Source organism: Montipora foliosa, chromosome 6 (genome assembly GCF_036669935.1).
Source record: "Montipora foliosa isolate CH-2021 chromosome 6, ASM3666993v2, whole genome shotgun sequence".
NCBI lineage: Eukaryota > Metazoa > Cnidaria > Anthozoa > Scleractinia > Acroporidae > Montipora > Montipora foliosa.
In genome coordinates, this window is record NC_090874.1 from 56,658,789 (window position 1) to 56,677,817 (window position 19,029).

General features: G+C 40.3%; 1 protein-coding gene across 9 annotated transcripts in view; it reads left to right on the forward strand.

Annotated features, from left to right (window-relative positions):
* Positions 1-18,815, forward strand: part of LOC138007853 (shaker-related potassium channel tsha2-like) — a 26,695-nt gene extending 7,880 nt beyond the window's left edge. For 2 of the 9 annotated variants that reach the window (XM_068854952.1, XM_068854947.1), the window contains one exon: positions 14,570-18,815. In XM_068854952.1, coding sequence (XP_068711053.1) covers positions 14,575-16,278 — 1,704 coding nt within the window. In that variant the 5' untranslated portion in view covers positions 14,570-14,574 and the 3' untranslated portion in view covers positions 16,279-18,815. Of the gene's footprint in view, positions 1-1,725; positions 2,416-7,858; positions 7,967-8,158; positions 8,408-11,772; positions 11,908-14,254; positions 14,461-14,569 lie in introns of those variants that run through there. The other 7 variants (XM_068854948.1, XM_068854944.1, XM_068854943.1 and 4 more) reach the window with 7 other exon arrangements.
* Positions 18,816-19,029: the final 214 nt, after the last annotated feature.

Genomic DNA, 19,029 nt, shown 5'->3' on the forward strand with positions numbered 1-19,029 from the left:
GACGCTTTGTCACTGGTAAGATTTGCATTTAAGGTCGGGTTCAATTCCTGGATAAACAAGGTTTCTCTTATCTTGCAATGGTAATCAGTTTTTCCAGACGCGAGAATTTCAAAATGAACTCATTTTATGTTATGTCCAGAACATACGAAACGTCAAGTCAGATTTCATAAAATGCATTGCTTCAGTATGTTTATCACCGCTTTATGTGTTATTTTTCTCATAAAACTTCGATGGCCGAAGGACAAGAGTATCTTTAATATGTCTCTAGTTATTTTTAGAAAAGTTTCATTCCACGCGGATGAAGTTACCTTGCGCGTTGCGTGGATATTTTGTGGAGGCTTTGCATGACATGACTGAACGATGCACACACAAGTCATGGCCAACTGTCCACATATTCTCCATCTCTTCCTCTGAAAGACTTTTCTTCCGTTTGTCAGTTGATTTATTTTAGGCCTCCTTCTTTGGTTTTGCACCGGTGGACGAGTTCAATGTCGTGGGCTTTTGTTTCCCTGAACTGTCCGATTTTTTCATATCCTTCCCCTCATCTGCTGAAGTATCATCGGAGCAGGATCTTTCTGGTGTTTCGCTAGCACTCTGTAGCTCGTTTTCCGTTTGTATTTTCTCTTCTTCGCTACAACTTTCGTATTCACTGGAATCACTGGAACATTGCTTTAAGGGCGATTCTGTTTAAATTGGTGTTTTGCAAACAGAGTTCCGGCCAGTCGAAATCTTCTTGTAGTCGTTTTGGTTGACAAAACAAACTGCAAGTTTGCTTTCCTCATCTTCCGCCACTTTGGTTCGCGTCACTTCGTGAAGGACGCGTGTCTGTGAGCGTGGGGCTATCCGCGCGGAACACATTCCTGCCATATGATTACCTGCTGCATAATCCCCTTGGGCTCTATAAAGCGTGGGAGTCGATCTAAAAATAACTTGAGACATATTACTTATGAGAAAGGCCATGTATGGGGAATACCCTCTCTTCTCACTTTATTTTCTCTTGTCAGAAACTATTAAACCCTGAAATGTTGTAAGGGTATGGATAGCTACCGGTTACAATTATTCGGACAGAAGTCAAAGGCAGAAGGACTAGAGACCCGCAGTCTTATATTAGGGCATGATTGATATACAGAGCGGTTTCTAAAAGCGGTTTGACTTTCCATGCATAGTCAGAAGACCCTTCACGCACGCGCAGTTATGAACCAGAGTTTTCTGGTCACGGTTTTGGATTATTCCAGAGCCTTCCGCGCCCTTTTTGCTGGAAAAGGGTAATGGCGTCTCCGGGAACGAGATTGCAGCGTATCCTTGGTTTTCATCCACGTGAAGAGACGGCCATGTTGGTGTACAAAACAAAAGACATTTTACAGTATTGTTCTGTACATAAACATGGCCGCCGTGACGTCAGATGAAACACCCCAATAGAAACAGAACTTCGCACAGATCGACGCCATGGTAATTACACTTTTGAACGTGATCTAAATTAACCTTTCAAACTCACTGGCCTTTGCATGACGATGAAAAACGGGTGGGAAAAAACGGGGAAGATCGGTAAAAAAATTCGCGATCCGCTTTACACATAAATCTTCAACAGAGTGCCACCTTGGTCGTCTCAGGTGGAAAATGAATTCAAACGCAAACTGTATGTAGAATTCTATTATAAATCTGGCAACAACCAAAATGACTAACTCTGTGCAGCCCAACTTTAAAACTAGAAAACCTCTGGTATCCATTCCAGGGTAGGATATTAAGCGTATCACGTGAAGAGGCAACGGAGTCATGTCATAGAATACTGACTGGCTTAGCAAAGTTTAAACCAAACATTACCGGCAGGATTGAACATTCCCGTTTAAGTTTAACCCTCTCTTATTCTCGTCGTTTTCCTTACAATAGATCTCTGGCTTTGAGAAACAGTTCTCAGTAAAATTTTCCTCTTTCTTTTTCTTATCGAAAATCCATACTTCTGCAAGCCTACGCAGTTCAAGACCTTATAAAAGTTTCACTATACGGCAGACATATGAATAACTGAGAAACCGAGACTGGGTAGAAATGCGACCACATACGCCAACAGTGAAAGATTACTTAGCATCTCCGCACAAAATCGTACAGAGATTCGAATGACTGGTCGAACTGAACTCTTGATCCAACCAAATTTCGAGCGGGAGATGGATCCCCTGCAGACAGATTTAATGTGGATTGACAGATGGATGTGTTTGACGGCTCGCGGGCAGCAACGTCTGTTTAATTAATGTTTTTTCCTGTGCAGCCTGGGTCAACGTTTGACTGCAGCGCGGCGCCGCACTTTTTCTCCGTCCGGGTTGCTGAAAGAAAACGCAATGTTTACGCGTACATACTTTCAACCGAGCAAAAACAGGTCGTTGTCCGCGGATGGACGCATTGCTAAAGTTGTACGTAATGTAGGTAAGAAAGCATTTTACTGTTAACTCGAGCAAAACATGCTGGTGGTCATCGAGTAGTGGCAAAAGGAAAATGACCCTTTCAGATCTGTTTTTTATTCCAGAGTAATTCTGGTCTTTCCTCTTCTATTCATGTGCTTGTATTGTTTGGTTTAAACGTGTCCAGTCGCCAGATTGTTCGTTCTTTTTTCAACCCACGTAAAGACAGTGGTTGAAGCTTCAAAAATATTTGGCATTTGTTCAGACCGGCCGAATCAAGATGCCAAGAAGATTTGGGGGCCCTTGCACATTCTCGTTAATTAATCAATCGATATTTTTTGTTGAAAATCTTGAATTATGAATAAGTCTTCGTTTGATTAAAAAAAAGTCTGTCAGATGCGTTACCCTGTTATCACATAGACAGGACTAAAAATAACGTAGGCACTTCACTCGTTTCATGATAATAAAAAAGTAGCGGTTGTGGTATGTAACTGTTTCTCCTATCAGCAAGTAGCAGTTTCTGTATCAGTGTAACTGTTTCTATAAACAACCAGTGTCCTTAAGTATATTACAAGCAGACTGATTCTCACTTAAATCAATTGTAAAGAAACGCATGTTGTATATAATGGACAACATCGAAGATGTTTTTCCTCTATCGACCAGATGATCTTGACCCCTGATATGGCCTTTGTTGCGACACATTTTTTATAAATCCCGTCTGTTGTCAAATTGCATCGATCGGTATGCTGTGCCAATCGCATAAGGTATTGTAGCTTTTCGTTCCGGCTAGCGATGCAACCTTCCAGTAAAAAGGTCCTTCACACGACTGGGAATGCGAATGTCATATCCCGTGCTTCACGAAATTGATCAAATGCATACAGTCTCAAAAAGTACTCAATACGACAACTCAGCCGTGAAAAATAACGGACTCTTTCACTAGTAGCTCCATACAGTACAAGAAAAAGTAATGTATACTGCCCTTTTCAACGTATATTGGCTTTTCATAGCTCGATGATACTTATATATATGTGAGCCCTCCGTGGGATTGTGGTGAGAACGCTCCTTCGCCAATAAAAGGATCAGTTTACAGTCTCTCTCAGGGAGCGAGGAAAACTCATGCCTTAACTCACAAGTCTTCTTCGATGTTGTGCCATGCGCCCGGATATCTTGCGAATCCCTAGGGTACAACGAAAACCATGAAGACCACGAGCAAAATTTCCGAAAGTGCTTCATCCCGCAAAGAAGGGTTATACGATGCCACCACAACATGATTCTATTTTTAAACTTTGATATCGAAAACAATAACATATGTTTTCAGTCTTTCGTTAAGCAGTCAAACCGAGAAACTATTTGCAATGCGCTTTCTGGACAATTATACTACGTCGTTAACAATCAAACAACATATTTCTGAATGGCGACTGACCAGCGCTTTGTCTTTCGGCGTAAACATTACAATTAAAAAGTTCTTGTCGTCATCACACACTAATTTTTGTGGTAGCGCACTTACACACTATGTCATCGAGGCTGTCTGTCTGAATGAGTGTAAGATTTGTAGGCATGCAGCGAGTGCATGAATTACGAAACTAACGTACGGTTTTCTTGAATTATAAGAATAAAAATTGTTTGTTTGTTTGCGGCCCATTCGTCGTATTTTTTCTTTCTTAATTTTCTTAATGAAAAGAGAACGAAAACTGTTTGAGTACGTTATTGTCAAATTAACAGACGTTTTTAAATTCTTAAATGTCTTAAATCAAAATCACTCTTTTCGTCACACAGGCTCACATTTCACAGACAGTCTGCAGGTCAAATAAACAAGAAAAAAAATCACCAGTCGACCATGATGTTTTTATTCTCAAAGACCGGGTCAACTTCTCTGGCTGCATTGAAAAATATCCTCGCAAGGGAAAGAAAAACAGTAGAAAACTATTTTATCTTTATCATTGCGATCGATCAGCGAAAAATGTAGATTTCTCCAGCTTGTTTTTGTTGAAACTCCCAAGGCGCAGAGCGAAAAAGGTTTGCCCAGTAAGAGAAAAGATGAGCTCTTCCGAATTAAACGAAACATGGAATTTTTTTTATTCTCGATCGACACTTCCTAAAAACCTCTTTGTGCTCTTCCTTAAAACTGTGTATCAATATTTATTTACTTTTGCATCAATAGTTGTTTTGCATAAGGCAGGTTAACAAAATCTGTACCTTGTTCAGTTCGCAGCATTTTTGAGGGTTAAAATAGAATTTTCGGTCCTATGTTTCTGGCAGTAAGTCGAACATTTTGAGGTCTCCCATCCAGATACTAACCCCACCGGATAGGGATTAACCTCAATGAACTTATGTCGTGAAACTTTCAGACGCTCAGAGTACACCTTTCAACTTACTGTGAAAAAGAAGAGGAACTTCATGTCAGCCTCGAAGCCAATGCTTCCCGATTCCCATTTATTTTCTTCAATCTTTCCGGGATTTAGTATTTTACTAGTAACCACATGCCTTCTCAGGGGGCTATTTACCGAAGACATCTACCATGGCACTATAATGATTTACGATACCAAAACAATGTCATGTACTATTAGAGCTACATATTACGTCCTGGAAAACAAAACGCAGCTCAGCTGACAGTTATGGAATAAAGCACTGTGTCAACTTACTGCATTACCACACGTACGCAATGCGTACCTATTAAAAAAACCTGGTCCATTTATCAAAGCTTGCGCGATCATGTACTGGCTATGTTCTTTGTCGCTTTAATCTCTACTTGGTCACTGTATCCGACGCCATTCTGCAAAATGCAGCATTTATAAACTTCGCCCCTTCGGGCAGGGTATCCTCACACAGCACCGAGCTCCACTTCGGAGACCCAAACAAAATACAATCATACATGCTGAATTTAACCACTCAAACGAGTGACATTTGATACAGATAGATTTAAAGGGTCTTAAAGGATTGTGGTATATCAACATTGTGAGAAGTTTTAGTTATTTCTAAGTGATATTTAAAAAGTTCCTTCTTGCATAAACTGACTGTCTGAATGGCTCTGAGATAAGATGGCAGAATTCTCCAAACTCTTGGAGCCCTACAATAGAAGCTGTTTTGAAATGTCACCGTTTTTGAATGAGGTAATCTAACAGTAGCCCATTGGATGTGCTTCTAGTGACTCTTCTTGAACTTAGATTTGATGGAGATATTTGGGTCGCTGTCATGAGATAAAAGTTTGAAGAGATGAACTAGGTCCAAGAACTCTAGCCAAAAGGTTACTGATCGTATTCCGATCCTAAGAAGTCGATCTTTTAAAGTAACGTCTGTTTTATAAGGTAGGGATAGGATGAATTTGGTCGCCCGTCTCTGAACTCCTTCCATGGTGTTTATTAACGACACAGTTTGTGGGACCCAAACTTGCGAGGAATAAGCAAAATAGACCTTTCTCGCTTTGTATTGTTCATTAAAAAGAGTACATGCAGACATATTCATGCTTGCATGCACTCTTTTTAATTAAAAAAACAAAGTACCAAACCTCCTGAGTATTATCACATGATCTGTATTGGGAAAACAAAATGTACAAGCGAAAAAGGTCTATCGCTGCGGACCAAAGTGGAGTATAATGCAGAGCGTGTACATGGATGATGGATATCGCTTAATGATCTTCTCGCAAATCCGAGCATTTTGTTTGCTTTCCGGTCACTGAACGTACACGTGAGCTCCACTTGAGGTCAGACGAAACAAGGACTTCAAGATCCTTGTGCGTTTCGGTTGACTGAACTTTATTTTGATATCCATCAGATGATAAGATGAATGGACTGGATTACAGTTTCTCGTAACTGAAAGGAGGCGGCATTTGGAAAGGTTGTGATCCATCCGCCACAATTTACACCAGCCACATATTTGATCAATGTGGAACGTACAGCATAGTTATCAACACGAGCGCAGTGTAATTTTACCTTCATAGAGCACACACTTGACAGCTAGGAGGCCTACGGCTCTGTGCAAACGGACGCTACATTGTTGGGTGTTGTTGCATCCATTTGCAAACCCTGTTGCATGTTGTTGCGCGAAGTTTGAAACTGATCAAACTTTTGAGCCAACAACTCCCAACATTTCTTTTGTTCCGGATGTTGGTCCGCTTGCTGACGCACATCACATCTGGACTCATAAATTCAGTGTTGGGAGTTGTTGCATGGGTTTGCACACCACTGTGACATGGCAACACCATCCAACATCTGCCAAACCTTCTCCCAACAATCTTGGGATTAGACTTGCTCCAAGTCAGCCTCTCCAAACCCTTCGATTGAGAAATCAAAACGAACGAGCGATTAAGTCTCGAGAGGGCCAAATTGACCCAACCAGCGTCACTATTTCTTTGTTAGTTTGCTGTAAAATGCAACAACTTCTACCACTCTTCTTTCTTCATCTGTTTCTACAGATGACTTGTAACCCTTCTATGGTGCTTACGCTAATATTAGAGAAGGGAAACTTTTTTTCAACGTTGGCAGTAAATGCAGAAATGTCTATTACAGTGTAATTTCAACGCTTTCTTTTACTTGCACGGCCTGAATAGGTCTTTTTCAATATATTAAAATTCAGCTTGTCAAAGACAAAGGAAAGTGGATGATATGCAAATATTTTTCAAATTCATTCCAACGTGTTTCTATTGTTTTTGTCCTCACTGCCTCACTATCAAACTGAATATTTGATATTTCGAAAATGGCCTATTGTTTAAAGGCCCCCAAAGGATAATTCACTATCCGTGGATTCTATGGGAATGCATGAAGGTTGCCTTTAAAATACCTTTGGCGCTTTATTGTCACAATCTGAACAAGGTACAACTATTTCACGAAAAAAGAGAAGTATTTTACAAAATGTTAGTTTCAGCATATTCGTAAAAGTAAACAGAATCCCCTTTGCGGGGATGCCCGCACTTCTTAGCTGCAAATCGGGGAAACAGCAGCTGGAAAAATATCTGTCTCTATAGTTTACCGAATGATTAAGGCGTTGTTACACTGTGAAATGTTTCGTGCCACTTGTCTCGCGATGTTTTGGCGACATTAAGGCGGGACAAGTTGCAAGGAACATTTCATAGTGTAACATACCCTGCAACGGCCAAAATCGTTGCGAGACAATTTGCAAGAGCCGTTGCCGAAAGTAGAATTAAGTTCTACTTTTCGTGCAACTCGTCTCGCAACGATTTTGGCCATTGCAGGGTGTTACATTGCGAAATGTCTCGTGCAACTTTTCCCGTCACAATGTCGCCAAAACATTGCGACACAAGTTGCACGAAACATTTCACAGTGTAACAGCGCTTTTAGTCAAGAGCATCGGTGACTGAGAAAGTCAGTACAAATAACCCATTTCTGAGTTGCTGTTTGCCTCGGTTTCAAAGCGAGTCCTGGGGCACAACCTGAGTGATGTATTTTCATGCAAATCAAACACATTATCATTTGAATAGTCTAGCACCAAGACTCGTTTTGAGCCAATTGCAGGCCCAATGCAGAGTCCGAGGATGATGGAGAACTGATCTGGGACTTACGATAAATCTACACAGTGACCTATAGGCATACATGTACAAGTCCGTGATTACCGACAAGAAAGTAAGCAATTATTTGGCTCGTTACTGTCTCAGTGTGCACCCCAAGTTTAGTTGGTCGTTATTTGATGTCGGTTCACAAAGGTAATTTTTTTTCACACCAAGTCAAAAAAGAAGGTCAACAATTGACATGGCCAGCGGAAACATTAAGCCACTGATTTGCACAATAAACATAAGCTTCAAAACAAATAAATCCCTTAGGGCCTCTGTTGAATTCCACAGGGGCGAAACTACATTGGGCGACTAATAAGATGCTCTTGCATCAAAAGCTACGCGCAAAAATGGTTTGCAATTAGGTAGGCTGATATCGCTCTTCGACGCTTTCTGGTCCTGGTAACAATCGCCTTCATGATCGCCGTCCGAATCATCCATAGCACGAGCACTCACAGTTTCCTGAGGGAACAAACAGCTCGCAGACGTTCTTCGCGTGTTCTCGTAAGTCCGGGTGCGTATCTATTTTCTTAGTTGAAGATTAAAATCACGAAGTTATTCGATGGTGAATCGATGCATCAGTTGCCTCCGCTAACAACTGAGACCCTAAACGCACCTTTGATATTTAAAAGAAAATGCTAGTTTCTTATTTACAGATTCGGCTTTACGGCTACCCATTGAATGACCCCAGTCCGGTCGTCTGAAAACGTATGAACTGTAATCAATCTCTCAGAGTAGCATAAGTGAATTGTACATCTCATTGTGGTATTCAAACAACTGTAACTAGCCAGTGAGTCTCAAGAATAATTTTCAGATTCTACAGAGAAATATGTCGCTGAATTTTTCATTTATCATCAAACCACTTCACAATTTTGGAGGTATTCATAACGTTGGAGAATAATCGGGGCAAGGAAAAAAACCCATTAGAAATAACTTGTGATGTTGCATGCAAGCAAAATATCGCAGCTTTGTAATTAACAACAAAAGAGGGGTAGAGCAGCGCATAGTCCATTAACTATGAGCAGCGCAAATATTATTTCTTGTTTCCATTACAACTTCCTGAAAAAAGTAAACAATCTGCGGTTTGAAACATGACACACGAAAATAGCCTTAACAGTCTTAAATGTGTTAGCTCTTTTCGGATTACGTTGAGGCTTCGTGTGCTTCAACATCTATCCACAGAAGCACCAGTTACATAATGTGAAGAAATTGAAATGCAAAATGAAGGAAATAGTAACCAGGTTAAATGTGGACTTAATCAAATTTGTACCAATACCATGGTATATGTATCGTTCATTGTTCGCAAATCTTTTCGAAGTCCCGGGTTTTGTATTATCAAAAGCTTCAGGTTTCTGTGGTGGTTTTTCTTATGAGTGATGGCCCCAGCCTGTTGTGTGTCGTGATCAAAAACAAATGTCCACATGATGGGCAACTGTGACATTACAGCTTGGGAAACTGTTTCACAAACGCGTTATGTGTGATTATGCATAGAAAGAACAGGGTGCACGATCCCTCCAATGACGTTGCCAAACATGCAACCAAGGTTAAACTTAAACTATTCGTTGACGTAGAGGTGCATGGTTCATTACTTATGACTAGCATTATTTAAATTAAAACGGATGAAACATTTCACACATGGGACGCCGTTGACTCTGCGGTATAGTTTTGGAAGTAATACGTGTTTGGTACGCGTCTAAGACTTAAGACTGACTTTGAAGCACTAGATAATGTTTGTTTCCAACACTAGATAATGTTCTGCTTCTAAATATTGTTTGTTTGTTTCTTGTCGGTATAATTGACGATACTGAAGAAACCTTCCTTTACATAGAAAAAGAGTGACGAGAGGAGGCGTGGCTTAGCCCGCTTGAAAACGACCGGCTGTCAGTACTGACAATTCGACCTTCAATGGCCTTAACCTGTTTCGATTTCTCTCGTATCCGTGAAGCTATCTATTTAGTTATAACGGAGTAAACAGTGAAAGGTTAAGAAACCTTTTAATTGCCTCAAAATAATATTAACAGCATAGGTTTAAGGTTTGACGACACCGTGAGAAAAATAATGGTGATGATGATACTAAATCAATTTTTTTACCGTGGTGAACATTCACCATATACTTTGCTAGAAGAACAGTGAATCGTTTATTCTCTACTTACAATTCAAGAAAGTTTGTACCATTCCAGTTATAAGTACTAGGGACATTTAAGACAACGACGGCGACGTCGACGAAAAGGTCACCTAAAAATAGAACGTTGCTCTACAATAAGTCTTTCATGATCATTCCATCGTGTTCACGTACTACACAATTTGAGCGAAGTATCCTTATAAAAATAAGTTGGTACGAGCAGTTTTACAGTGAAAATAAAAAATGAAAGGTTCTCTGTTGCATGTCCACGCCATCGTCAAAACCTCAAATTTGGTGACTTCACGTCGTCGTTAACCAGCGGACTGCAAAAATCCGTGCAGCACGATTAACCAATGAAGTCATTGTTTTGTGGTGTTGTTGTTGTTGTTGCCGAAGTCTGCGAACAAAGACGTATTTCCGGCAGTCATTTCTCGTCGGAAATACGTGTGCGTTGTCAGGATATTGCTGCCGTCACCGCCGTCGTTCTTAAGGGTCCTTAAGCTCTCTCGTAACGTGAAGAAATGAAGAAACTGAAAGAATAACTTAAGATAACGCAAATTTTTACTTTGAAGTCATGTTAGTCGATGTCTTTGCTTCAACTCTCTACTGTCGGATTGATATCGGCTTACGAGCCGACGGAACCATCCCAATGATAAATTATGAACGCGTCTTTTAGCAATTGGTCTGCATGATTCCCCTACAGGGAACACCAACATTGCGTTTGAAGACCTGCACCACCCAGGAGATATGTGGAAACTTTTCTTCTTTGATCAGTGGTTCAGTATTTCATCTGCAGCCATTTCAGTCTTTACCTTGCAAAAACGAGTTTCAGAGTACCCAAACGTACGCCGACCCAATGCACGTAAAAATCTATCTGCTATTCATCAAATGACGAGGACTTGGAATTCAAGTTTAACAAAGCTTCAAAACTCGAAAAATCATCTTAAAATTATATTTTCGGCACTTGCTCAGTTTGTTCAATGCGACCTTGAAACGAAAACTATCTTTAAAAGAGGAAAATAAACTTTATAACATCCATTCAAATGGAAACGCCTGAAAATCAGACCACGATAAGCTGGTTATGGCACACATTCATTACTGAAAACATCAATCTTCACCAAAGGATGATATTGAATATCAACGACACTTCACTTTCATTCTTAACATCGAACACCGAGAGAAGGAAAAGGACTAAACGTAGTTAAAGAAAGGAGTCATGATCATTTGATGGTTAATTTCCTTAATGCTAGAAAGACGCGAAAAGAGGAGTCAATATTTCACCACGACATATCTCCTCATACCAGTGCTATTGAAAAAGATCGGTATCAAGTTCAAACTGTTTGCACAAACTGTGCAAAATGAGTCTAAGCGACTTGATTGAAATCCAATTTTGTCATATAAGTCATTAAATTGTTTAATAATATATTTTGTGGAGCAGGAACCGGCTGCATCAACCATGCATGTCTGTGAACCTTGACAACATTTCTTGAAGTGTCTTGTTTGGAAGGATGTGCATGCAATTGAGATAATATCAGATTATAAGTGTTTATCGAGACCGCAATTTCGTTGCCGATTTCTGCAGATCCGTTCCTCGTAGATCTTAGTGTTCACTTCATCAAGACCAGAAATTTTCTTTTTCTTGAAAATACTTTCCATAAGTAAACTTTTCAGTGTCCTAAAAGTTACTACCCGTGAGGCATTGCATAGATTGCAAATGTGATGCATTCAGTTGACAACAGATGCATTCAAACAACTTCAGGTGGTGCATAAAACGCAACGTCAGCTGCATAGCTCGTTTGATCTGTGCGACTTTTATCGATGACATTCAAAACTAGGGACGTGAAACAGGCGACATCTTTGACGTGCTGTAATGCAGTGTACTTTAAACCAAGGTTGGTCAACTTGTTAACACTTTTATTCGCGCAGGTCAAGTTGCTTTTTCTTCGTTTGCGTGCTGTTCTCTGAAACAGTTCACAGACTGCTCGAGTTGGTCAATGTGCTTTGACAAAACTATATTTTTCAAGTATTTAACTCTTATGGTGTCAAACTATAATGAATAGCCACTAGGCAAAACAGAACTCGCAATGGGATAACGGTGAACGTACTCAAGAACCTTTTATGAGCTATTTTATGTGGCCGCATACAATGTTTCGCCAGAAAGACATTGTGACAACAAACTCTGGGCCTTTTAGAAACGTAAGAATTAACTGTACTATGATAGATAAACTTTTCCAGGAGTTTCATCATGTTATCCTAGCCTTCGAAACAATCGTAAATGAGTTGTTGGAGACCGATGATTTCAGACTGGACTTAATTGCAAAGCAGACCATTCCCATTACAGAAGATAAGAGCAAAATAATGTTCCTCTCTTTTTCTTCAAAGATTAACAATATTTCATTGAAATATATAGATCTCTGAAAGGTATCTCCAGACAAGTGGATAAACAAATAAACAACTGTCAATTAGTTTAGCTTACTTCACTTTGCGTTATTGTCAAAAGAAGCTCAAATCTCTTTCAAAGTGATTTAAATCTGGTGATTGATAGCAAAGCTTTGTTCTCTGAGGAATCACAAGAAATAGGCCATGGCATGGTTGCAAGTGTTGCTTCAAACGCCGACAGAAAACAGCAAACACGTGGTTAAGTTTCTATGGCAGTTCGTAAGAGTTCTGTTAGATTAAACTGCATGATTTGCCACACGAAAGAGCCAAGTTAGAAACATTTCAACTTCCCTGATCAAGCTGTGTTTAATTAAATAACAGAGAGGACTGGAAAACTGTGATCTTTTCAGTGAAGTCTTGTATAATCTTTTGTGATCTTGTACGGAACATTCGAGAAGGAATCTGATGATGCGTATCGTTGTCCAGCACAACACAGATAAAATAGATATTCACCACAAGGGAGTGGATCGACTTGATAAACAGTTGATCTTCCGATTTTGTAACAAAATAATGCAGCGGTATAAACTTTGGAGAACCGAACAGAAGTTCTAATGTGATGATCGTAAAGCTATTTTCTGCTGGTAGGAGGTCACAAAAAAACATTTGTCTTTGTGCTATTAAACATGAAAATTATGCTATCATCTAACGAGTGTTTCGTTACTGTACAAGAAATATGGAGACAAGGTGCAAAAGGCGAATTTCTTAATGCAGCTCAACCGGTAGCGCAAAAGACTATGAGGTTGTGATTTTTCAAGTGATTTATGGTGTACTTGATAAAACAGAATTTATAAGTTTAAAATATAATTTAAAATTGTTTATTCTCAGTTGAGTAAAGCCCAAGACTTCCGTAAGTCAATCATGTCCATTTTGCCCGAGGCAAATCAGTCAAAACAACTTTTTTCAGCGTTGATTCAATAAAATTATGAAGGTCACTTAAGCTTATAGCCCATTGACAACTGTTCAATATTCCGGCTTATTCATTAGAATAGCACAAGTTATCGTTAACATAGAAGTCCTCGGCTCTTGTTAACAACGACAAAACTCAAAACGTTGAAATTTAACCAAGTTGCAGCATGGAGGTGAATCTGTATAATATAGCGAAAAACGAATCCAAAAATTAATAACCTCTAATTAGTATGAAAAATTTCTGTGTGAAATTTGTTATTTCAGCATTGTGATATAAAAAATAAAGAAAGAGCAGTATTTTATTTCTTGAAAGTCAGCATTTTCAATCATTCTCGTTCTTTTATGCTCCATCGTGTCCTCCCTCTCAGTTTAAAACAGCTCCACGACCACAAAAGGACGAGTCCCTTTAGTGGTGAAATATGAGTGAGTTGCCGGTAACACCTCAGCAATGAAATATTGCAAGGGAACGAAAACAATTTACTGTCGCCAAAAGTGAGTTGAATACTGGTTCATACCATTGCAAAGAAAGCCGCGCGCGAGAAAGAGGGCAATGTCCTTAAAACGCCGTCTTGAGCTGTATCCCTCATATTTACATTGTATGCCATACTTGAAAAATTGAAGAATAAAAAAATAATTGGCCTTGAAATTAATTGGCCCTGAATCTAGCGGTTCAGCGCTCTGCGATATTTTCATGCACAATTGGTTCATAATTTTGAATTGTTTATGAAATAATTTAAATATTTATTATTCTGAGCAGACAGTAGATTATTCTTGTGTGTGCAGCGTGACGCAGTCATTTGCAAATCAGAGACGCGTATATTTTGGTGAGTGACAGAATGACGTCTTGGGAACCACTTAAAAGCTTGCATTTCTTTCAGTTAATGTTTAACCACAGTTTTTATTTTCAAATGACTAAGTTGACCTCGAACCGAATTCACATGCATTGTCAATATTGTTTACGCGCGACTAAGTTTATCTGGAAGGGGGACGACACGGTGTGTAAGTTTAACATGTGTAGAGTTTTCTGTATTTTACGTTGGACCTGCCAAGTTCCTTTGAACAGCACAACGCCGGAATGCACAATGCTCACATCACTCTAGGTAAAAGTGTCGTCTATTTCGACTGACAAAGAAAAAGAACCTGTTGCATGCAGAAAAATAAAAGAGTTGACTTGTGTTAATGTTGTGCGACTTTCTTTTGTTTCTACAGGAGAAATGGGAGCGAATTTAAGTACACATGGAGCAATCACGTTAAGACTTAAGAAAAGAGAAGTCACGACTAAAGTGGCGCCGCCTGATCGCAGAGCCGGTGAACTTGATAGTGATGATCGAGAAGTTTCTGGGAGCAGTGGCGACCAAAGTTCCTCTGGCTGCGTCAGAAAACGGCCGCCGTCCAAACGGCGTCGCATAGTCATAAATGTGTCTGGATTCCGATACATGACTTATGTGAAGACATTAGAAAGGTTTCCCACGACACTGCTGGGAAACAAAGACAAGAGAGATTTATTTTACGACGAGGATCACGACGAATATTTCTTCGATCGGAACATTCAAGTGTTTGAATTAATTTTGTACTTCTATCAATCAAATGGCCGTTTAGTCTGTCCGCCTGAGCTCGCTCCAGAAATTCTGCTTGAAGAGGTAGAGTTCTTTGAACTCGGAGAAAACGCTGTCAACGCGGTCAGAGACATTCTAAACGATGATGACGGTCCTGAAAGGCTATTGGCATTGCCAGAAACGAGAATACAGAGGTTGATATGGAAATTGTTCGAATTTCCTGACTCGAGCAAGGCCGCACGCGTGTTAGCGTTGCTGTCTGTTTCGGTTATCGTGGCTTCAATAGTCGTTTTATGCATAGAAACGCTTCCAGAGTTTACAGTTTTGTCAGAGGACAACATTCCTGTTAACGACACTGCCAAGCAACAGGAAATTACCCGACACAACGCCTATGCGCGTTCAGTGAAAGCTGTGTTCGCACTGCTTGAGATTGCATTCATCAGCTGGTTCACTTTCGAGTATCTGGTTCGATTGTTCGCGAGTCCCAAGAAATGGTTCTTTGTTCGTTCCTTTCTAAACGTGATTGATTTATTAGCTATATTACCCTTTTATGTCGAATTGGCGCTGAAGAACAGTAGCAGCCAGAACTTTTCCCTGGCCTTTCTTAGAATTTTAAGACTTGTGCGTGTGTTTCGAATTTTCAAACTGTCGCGACATTCAAGTGGACTCCAAATACTTGGGCTCACACTCAGAAAGAGTCTGCGAGAACTCGGACTTCTCATATTTTTCCTTGCAATTGGAGTCGTAATTTTCTCAAGCATGGTTTATTATGCGGAGAACGGAGAAGAAGAGACGTTTTTCAGGAGTATCCCGGATGCTTTTTGGTGGGCTTTAGTTACTATGACAACGGTGGGCTATGGAGATATGTATCCCCAGACTCTTTGGGGCAAGGTCGTTGGATCGTGCTGTGCATTGTGTGGTGTGCTTGCAATTGCGCTTCCTGTGCCAGTGATCGTCTCGAATTTTGACACAATTTACAAAAAGTACCGAAGTCGAAAGTTGAAGCAACAAGGCCAATTTGAAGGGGATGACGATAAACACAGGAAATTAAGCTTGTTTTCCTCTCGAAAAACTTCTCAAAACAATGATTTACAGACTGAACCCCAAGACGTGGAACTTGAATTACTAAACGGCAATGATCAGTCGAAAACAGACATCAGCGAAGAGAAATGGAATGGAAATGTAGTGCGGGTAGAAAAGAAAGAGGCACAGAATGGCTGTGAACCTTCGCTTACGAGCGACAGAAACAACAGTCCTCGTGAAAAGGGTCTTAATTTCGATCCAGATAATCCCTCAGAGATAGTTTCGCTGCTCGTGGATGAGCAAGAGTCATTTGCCAAGCTTGATCAGACGAATGTTTGAAAGGCACTTGAGTACAAGGCGTCAACGACAAACAACTGATACCTTATTGACGTGGAATTCAATGGTCAGTGTCAAATTGTTTCCCAATTTAGCGTACAAGGAATATAAGAAACACGTGAAAATGGGGTTAACTCGAGGACGCGCGAGCAAACACGCGCATCGCGAAAGATTAGTAATAAAAATTTGAAGGCCGTTGACCTGGTATTCAATCAAAAATTGTTCCGGTCAATGCAATTTTCCAGAAAGGTAAAAAACGAGACGAATCAAGAGAAATTTCAAAAAGAATTCAATTGACCCCTACAAAAGTCGCAAATTGTGGTCGTGCACACCATCCGGGTTTTGAGATGGACGATTTTTATATGATAGGCAGATCAATATAGATGAAATATAATGACAGTTCCCTGGACAGTGTTTTTGTAAAGTAATGTACTCATAAAAGAACATCTCTATCAGAGTTCGCAGATATACAGTCCAAAAGGTTTGTCAAATATACCATGGATAAAAGATAATAGATATCATGCGATATTAAAGTTATTTAACGCTTTGCACAGGCAGAGAGAAATATCTTGTAATATAGTTCTGCAAATTTCGCAGCTTTTAATGTGGAAAATCTTGCGCCCACTAATTTGCATGTAATATATTTTAGTATTAGTTTTAGTATTGAGCAATCTTGTGAATTTTTCTTAACTGATAGTGTTCATAAACTATGACCGTATTATGCGCTAAAGCGAGGGCGACGAAATAGGCAAAACCAAGGTCAATTTATTGTAAAAATAACTTATGAAAACTCTTTGTAGCAATGAAACCCGAAGACACTTATTTTTGAATTGGAAAAGAGGAACCTTTTTATGCAAGTAAATGACATATTTTCAACAGTATGAATTGACCCGTTGAACTCGAGTTCACAAACACCCCCAGTTGTATCCAGATATGTCTAGGAATGCAGGTAATGGGGCCATTTCCGAGTTCATGCTTGCCTCCTCTTTACACCCAGTCTCAGTTTTTGTGATGGCAATAGACCATTTTACAGTTGTAGCCACGTTACCTGGCCTAAGAATGGAAGCGAGGCTGCCGGTGACCCTGCTTTGATACAAACCTTTGTGCTTTTCTAATGTAAATGTAGACTAATTAGAATTACAACAACACAGTTTAAACGATAAAAGCAGTGAGGTCTGTATCAATACGAGGTCACCGGCAGCCTCGCAGCCATTCATAGGCTTGGTCGCTGAGCAAACAACTGTAAAATGGCCTATTAGTTTACTTTACAAATGAATTAGACTCGCTATGAAGAGGAGGCAGACATGAAATCGAAAACGGCCTATCGGATGCAACCTTAGAGGTCCCCTTGTTTTTCTGCCCAACTTCAACATCACTCATATCTCGGAATACAGACAGTGTCCCCTAAATGTTGCTCCTCAAGTTAGGATAAAGTGACATAAAAATAACGCTAACGTTAGCCCTAACCTTATTGTCGGAAATGGGTGGGAAACGCTTGGATTTAATGGAACACTTCGTGTTGGATATCATTGGGTCAGGCAAACGTGCGTCACACGCGAACAGAACCCGGACAGAAAGTTTCAAGAAGGAAGCTACGCCAAGCTACAGGCTCGATTACCAACAGCTGTTTTTTTTATGAGCCAGCGCTCACTCCCGAAATCACGGCCGTCTCTTCTTGGGGAGGCTACCCGAACTGCAGTGAGCGTCGGAAATCGAGCCTAGAAGGAAGCAAGCTGCCTGAAAAAAACAGTAAGCACGTGAGCCACATCGTTCGAAAGAGGGCCAAATTGATCAACCATTAAAATTCGTTGTTTCCAAGTCAGAGTAGAAACATGATTAAAGAAAATGAGGATAACATAAAACTATCCACACAGGGGAAGGCTGTTCCAGGCTCCTCGCGGGACGAGCGAAAATAGGGTCCGGATCGAGGAAAAAGCGAGCGAGAAAAAAAAAAAAAACCCGATAGAGTACAGAGTACTCCATCCCTCTCCGCAGTAGTCCTTCTCGCTTCTCAACCATTTTTACCCTCGTCCCCAACTAGGAGCCTGAAGCAGGTTATCACAGGGGAGGAAACCGAAGCTGGATTAAGCGCTCAACTCACTTTTCTCCTGTCCGTCCCCTCCGGAAGTGACCGAAGCTCATTGCAAGTCAACAAGTGGTATCCCCACTTTGAGTGATTGCTTCGAGTCATGTACTAATTGTCTTTTCCTTGGTTAATTTATTATGCATATGCGTGTCCTCGGCTCGAAAATAAACAATACCTTGAACCTTGATTTAGGTGGCTAACAGTTCCACGATGGCGAGACAACAAGAGCTGAGGGAGGAATGGAGCCTTTCATCTTCCCACACCAGAAGGGAAAGAGGTTGGGGAATCGTTAAGGTTAGCGGGTTGGTTCGAATGACTTACAAGGGGTCTTTCTGCAGGAAGAATTGTATTTTTGGTCACTTGGGATTACGCTAAACTTGGAGTTATTTTGTTTTGTCTTTTGTTCCTTCTGTTTTACGTTATTTCTGCTCCTATATATACCTACACAAGGAACCCTCACAAGTCAGTGAATTCAACAGTCAACTTCAGCCTCGATTTAGCTCAAACAAGAATAGGGCGTTTCGGTTTAAGTCTCTAAAGACAACCTCGCCCTGGGGACGAGGTTGTCTCTACAGACGCTTTTATTTAAGGATAGATACTAAGAAAATAAAATATTATTCGAATTTAAATTAAATCCAACGCGCTTAAGTCCAATCCAAAAAGAGCGA